Genomic DNA, 6,069 nt, shown 5'->3' on the forward strand with positions numbered 1-6,069 from the left:
AGAGTATATGTACATGGACAGGAGTGGTAAGAGCAATGTCGATGAGGAAGGGGCAATCTCGCTGGCGCGAACCCATTGCTGGTCAGAAGATAGACGAGTATAGTGGAGTGGTAGTATAGTCTGAAGATGGATAGCTCTCACATGGACACACGGACACGGAGACAGCAAGCAGAATTGACAGACAGACAGAAAGACAGCCACGTGTGAGATGGGGTTTGGACAAGGGTGGTGGCAGGATAATGTGTGCGTGCGTCTGTGTGTCTGTGAGCGTGCGGCTACAAGGGCCATGGTGAAACGCGCGCCATGAACCATGTGCCTGGCCAATTCGTGCGGGGCCTTTTGCTGGCCTGGCCGGCCACCCTCGTGCTCCACCCTCGGCCGCTTTGGGCGTGGTCAAACCGAGGCATGGGCGGGCGTGAAACACGGGTGGCCTCAGCAAGCAGCGGTTGTGGTGATTGGCGGCCGGCCAAGTATTGGCAATGGAGCCTGTAACGCAGCGCTGAGTGGTGCTGACTACACTCGACGAGCCTGCCCTCACACTCGACGTGCCTATGCGAAACAGCGGTTGGCCGCCACATCTGCTCGCCCTAGGCCCCAATACTCGCGCCCATGCCTGGCGTCTCGAGGCTGCCCTAGAGTAAGACGGCTAGTCTGTCTGTGTGTGTGCGTGTGTGTGCATCCCATCCCATCCCATCTCGTCCCATCCACCCATTCCCATGCATCCTGGTCCTGTCGTCCGCTGCTGGCCTGCCTAGCCTAGCTCTCCTACCACCAGCAACTCTCTCTTTCCCCCAAGAGCTGCCCGGCATCCGTGCCCCCCCATTTTTATCTGCCCTCGACGCCCACGCCCACGCCCACACGCCGCCTGCGCCAACACCCTCTCGCTTTCGCCGGCTCTTTTTTTCCTCCTCTCCTCTCACCTTTTCTCTCTCACCCCCCCTCTCTCCACTTGCTTGCTTGCACGCCACTTGTTGCTTGCCTGCTTGCTTGCCTGCTTGCTGGCTCCTCGCCTGCCCCGCTTCGCTAGCCCACTTTCCTCCCTGCCATCCTCCTCCACCCCCCGGCGCCCGTGTTGCACCAGCCTCTAATCTGCCCCGGCTGCGCACATCCCTCGACACTTGGTGTAGCGGACTTCCTACAAGACCCTGCCACACTCACCCTCCTACAATCAACCTGCCCCGACCCATTGCTTCCTCACACCGGCGCCCACACGCGACCATGACCACCGTTGTCGCCAATCCCCCGGCCCCTGCCCAGCATGCGGCACCAGCGCCCGTCGACGGCGTAGGCTCCTCGAGGACATATGCTCCCATTGCGCCCTCGACTTCCTCTCCCCACCAACTGACGCCTACCTCTCGCACAAACAAACTGCCCCCCCACGACAATGCTTCACCTACCTCCTCCAGTCCAGGTGCACAGCACAGAGCAGAGGCAAAGCGCTCCCCTCTTTCGTACGTCGTTTAGTCTTTCCTCCCGATCTTCTACCTCTTCTTCTTCCTCCTCTGCCTCTCACTCTCCCTCGTGCCGTCCAATGTCGGCCTCGTCACCCACCTCCACCTCAATGTCCCCTCCGCACAGAGACATCATGTCACTCATGTCTAACCGTCCCTCGTCGCGCAGATCCCGCGGCCCGGCCCCCAAGATAGTCGTCAAGAAGGAGCCTTCCTCGCCAGACATGCCCACCACCACCCGACACCGACCCCAGCGTCTCAACCTCTCCAACCACAACATTGTCCACTCGTCCGGTGCCCTTACAGCTCGTCCCTCTGGTCAGCCCTCTGCAAACCTGCTCGATGTAGGCCTTGCCTGCCTGTCACCTGGCTTCCACACTCAGGACCCCACCATGCGTGAGCAGCTCCAACGCAGTCTCGATGTAAGAGAGCGCCAGAGACAGATTATCGAGGCCCGCCAGAAGCACGGCAAAGGCGGCCCATCAGAGGCGGACGAACCCCGTCCAGGCACAGAGATTGGTGCCTTTGGCCGCACAATAAAGACTCCTCAGACCTCGCGCCGCAAGGGCCCTCCTCCAGCCCTCTCTATTGCGCCTCCTTCACACCAGTCGTTTGCCAATGACCGTGTCATCCAGTCGGCGCCCCTCAACCAAACCTTCACTGGCCTGCGCAGCAACGCACCCTCATCAAGGCACGCCAACGCGCCATCAAACCTTTCACAGTCCTCGCATATTCACCATGTCCCAGCCCAGCAGACCAGCAACCGGTTACCTCCCATCTCGGACGTCTTCCCTGAGCCTCTTGGAACCGCACGCAACGCCTACCACAACGGAAGCCCTGGACACTCTTCGCACTCCAACGTACAGCCCCCGATGCAATCACCCAGCTTCCCGCCCCCACAGTTCACTCAGCCCCCGCCAACATCAAGGCCCCGCGAGTACAAGTCTGCTGAGGAGGCAGTCCAGCAAATGTCAGGTGGCCGAGAAGATCTGCTCCCCCGATTGGTCCACTACGGTGGCCACCAGCCCCCAACGCCCCCATCGCCAATGCCCAATAAGAACGCCTCATCAACACACCATGTCCGCCCAGAGTCGCAGCGCAGCACTAGCTCCCGGAGACGTGGCCGCGACGAGTATGAACAAGACAACGGCACCCCTCCGCTCGGCCGCCAACAGCCTCGCCTGGGCCCATTCGGCGCTGGCCGAGACTCGCCAGAGACCCAGCTCAGAAAGAAGGAGGAATTCATTGGACTTTGCGCAAGAGCCTGGGATCTATTCCACTCGTAATGTTTTTGCCACTATCGTCAATGTTCTTTTGTCTACTGTAATTTCTCTTTTCTTATCGTCATTTTCCATCACACACCCATGGCGCACGTCGGAGTTCATCATGTCCGTAGTGCACCACTCTCGCTTCATCATCATACCTGGTTCTATTTTCAACACGCCCTCGCGCGATGTTCATTATTACCCTTTCGACTCGGCATTTATTACTTGGGGGGAATCTGCGCCACCAATTTTTTTCCTACGTTTAGTGACAGCTTCTCGCCGTCCATGGGCAACGCATGGTTATACCCCCCACACCACTCCACACGCAACCTTTTATTTATTTCCCATGTCCAGATTTCCTTGAAATAATCCTGGGTTACCCGATTTGGTCTCTAAATGTCCTTTTTGTTTTCCTTTTCGAGTTATGGTTTCCACGAGTTATTCTGAACGAGAGAGGCGGAGACAAAGCAAAGGGGGGCCGACTTTTGTTTGTTCGTGGCTGAAGCGGGACATCCCTCGTCTTGAAACACGACATGTCTCATGACACGAACAACTCCTCTCTTCGCACCCTCTTTTTTTCTTCTAGCCCCTCTTTTCGAAGAGTCGGCTGGCGGGACTTCCGGTTTCCGCCTTTTTATTCATTTTCACACCTTTTTTCTCGCTTGCATTTACTACGGTCATGGGGTTTTGTTGGGAATGTGATACCTTGTTTTTCGGCAATGGCAGGCGGCGGAGGAAATGGAGGCGAATGCGAAGGAGAAAAATTCGAGGTGGTTAATTCAAAGTGGAGGAGGAGAAAGACGATGGCAAAGAAAGAGTGTCTATGGTTTTTTCTTCCGCAAAAGACAAGACCGAGTCTTTTCTGATCTACTACTATATCCAGACTCCTAAAGGGTTCTAACTTAAAGCTACCGAAGAAAAATGGGAAATCCGTGTGCATTGTTCAATTGTCTTGTCTTCTGTTACTGTATTTGATGGTGATGTCATTACTAGGGTTTGTCTTGCCTACTATCTTCTTGCGTTGAGACAATTCATCGAAATTCCCGTTTTCCTTGCTCGTATTCTTGATCTACACTCTCCCGCAGATAGATTAAAAATCCACAAACAACTAGCAAAGAGAGAAACAACTAGTTTCAATCACATCAATCTACTTCTTACCAACCTCACTCATCCCGCTTATCTGTTCTTTCGCAATCGTTTGTGAATGTAGTTAGATATACGCACTTTCACACTTCCGTCTGGCCGATGGGTTCATTCAATGTTTCATCCTACCGGTGTTTAAATGAAAGTTGAAGAGAGAGACAGAGAGAGAGGCAAAATCACGTCATATGCAGTAACATCAATCCCGTGCTTACATCTCTACCGTTGTTTTATTTTTCGTTTGCGCGCGGGAAGCATGTGAAAGATGCATGTAAAATGGTACGATACCCGCGGTTCCCACGATAGTTTTGCACATAGTAGCATGTGAGGATGTGGGAGTGGATGGATGGATGGAGGGAGGGGACTGGGTTTTCGCACCAATCACCAGCTTTGCTTTCCTTTTTTTCTTTTTCTATCGTCCAACATGGCTCACGTGACCTATCTCGCGCCTACTTCCCCAATGTCAACATCAAGCATCTTCCCTTTTCCCTTGTCACTTTTTTTTTTCTCCACAACACTATGTAGAACACCTTACACGATAGATGCGTAAATCACGATACACGATTCGCTCCCCCCACCAACCAAACTTGTTTCATAACCGCAATCACCCGCATCGATCACCCCCCTGACCGAGCGTCCTTGGTGGTGAAACACCGAGGGGGAGACCCGTGCGTCTGTTTTTTTTCTCTCTTCGACCGTTGCGCACACGCACACGCGCGTGTGTGTGTGTACAAGTGGGGTTTTTTGACAGACTAGGGTGGGTAGGTATACAAGGGTCAGGGAAGAAAGAGAGAGAGAGAGAAGTGGTACGGACGTAAGAAGGGGAGATTAGTCAGATGGGTGTAGGATGCGGAGGACTGGGTAGGGATGAGAGATGTGGATGGTGAGAGGAGAAGAGTGTATACAAACTAACAATGGATTTGACTTTTTTTTTTGGGTACGTTGGACATGGGGATCGGAGATGCAGGAGAGGGGATGAAAAAGATGGGAGAGATGAATCAGGTAATTCAGCAACGTGGCGTCGAAGATTGGGAAGTTATTTTAGATGGAGATTTTTTTCTTTCTTCGGATTGTCGAAAGTACGTCCGTATATGGCGAGGAAACATGCCGAGGGTTCTGGTTTGCTTGTTTGCTGACAATTGTTCAACTTCTAAACCTGGGATCTGGGGTCTTTCGATGGAGAGAGTAAGCGGGATTGGTGATGAGTCGGGCCGGTGGGGGTAATGCTTGATTGTGGCTTTTTTTTGGACTTGAGCGTTGAAGTGTTCACGGATACCTTTTTTTTTCCTTTCCTCCTTGAAGGGTCTTATTTGAGGATGTGGGATAAAGTGATGCATTTGATACTCCAAGTTATCCATTGTACAACTTCCACAAATACACGTATACACTTGAAGCATCTATACACAATCCCATCAACCGCCAACATCTCCTCACCCTTGCCAAACACCCCCCCCCTCACCTTACTCGCGCGCAACCCAGTGCACAAACACAACCCCTCCTCCCCTCTCTCATCTTGATCGACAAAGTCCGTGACCGCCCTGTATCCTGGTACACCATGTGCAATCTTGCACATTCCCCTTTTTTCTGTAATCCCCCCGGTTTGCACACCCATTCGGCACTATTACGCAAGGCCACCGATTCCCCTTTTCGGGGGCCTCGTGGCTTTGGCGACTGAATGGGATAAGTGCGGGGTGAGTGGTCGACGGATGTGGTGTAGGGTGAGGTGCAAGGAAAAGGGAGGTCGCGGGCGCTTTTGTGTATGTAAGATCTACTTCTTAGAGGGGTTTAGTGGCTTAGCTTTACTTTTGTGGTTTGCTTGGGAGGAGAGAGGGGTTGGGTTATAGGGGGATGTGATGAGCAGGGTCTCTTTTTGGGTTTTGATGATCGGGTTTTTTTGAGCGGTGGAATTGTGAGTGGCTGGGTGAGTAGTCCGAGGTGAGAGACGCCGCGGGGAGGGGTGGTAGGGGTGGAGTTGTGAAAGTTGATGTTATGGTGGGATAGAGGTGGACTATTTCATACGAGGGTATGCTGTGCACTGATTTTAGCGTATCTTCCTGCGTGGATTTGTTTTTGGCTGACAGTAGCATGTCGCCTGTGAGACATTGGAGAGCTGGCATTGAACGTGGTTAAATTACTCTTGTATCTAAAACGAGTAAAGAACTGTTGTCTTGGATCTGATTAAACAGTACTTGGGCTCGTTACCACATCTGACA

The 6,069-nt window shown here is 53.0% G+C and overlaps 1 protein-coding gene across 1 annotated transcript; it reads left to right on the plus strand.

The window, feature by feature from the left end:
• Nucleotides 1-1,218: 1,218 nt before the first annotated feature.
• COCVIDRAFT_38980 (hypothetical protein) lies at nt 1,219-2,737 on the plus strand (the record flags this gene model as incomplete). Its single annotated transcript, XM_014699710.1, has 2 exons — nt 1,219-1,451; nt 1,579-2,737. The coding sequence occupies 2 exons, from the start codon at nt 1,219-1,221 to the stop codon at nt 2,735-2,737; spliced, it is 1,392 nt and encodes a 463-aa protein (XP_014555196.1).
• Between the last annotated feature and the right edge of the window lie 3,332 nt (nt 2,738-6,069).

The sequence above is a fragment of the Bipolaris victoriae genome (assembly GCF_000527765.1).
Source record: "Bipolaris victoriae FI3 unplaced genomic scaffold scaffold_58, whole genome shotgun sequence".
NCBI classification, from domain to species: domain Eukaryota; kingdom Fungi; phylum Ascomycota; class Dothideomycetes; order Pleosporales; family Pleosporaceae; genus Bipolaris; species Bipolaris victoriae.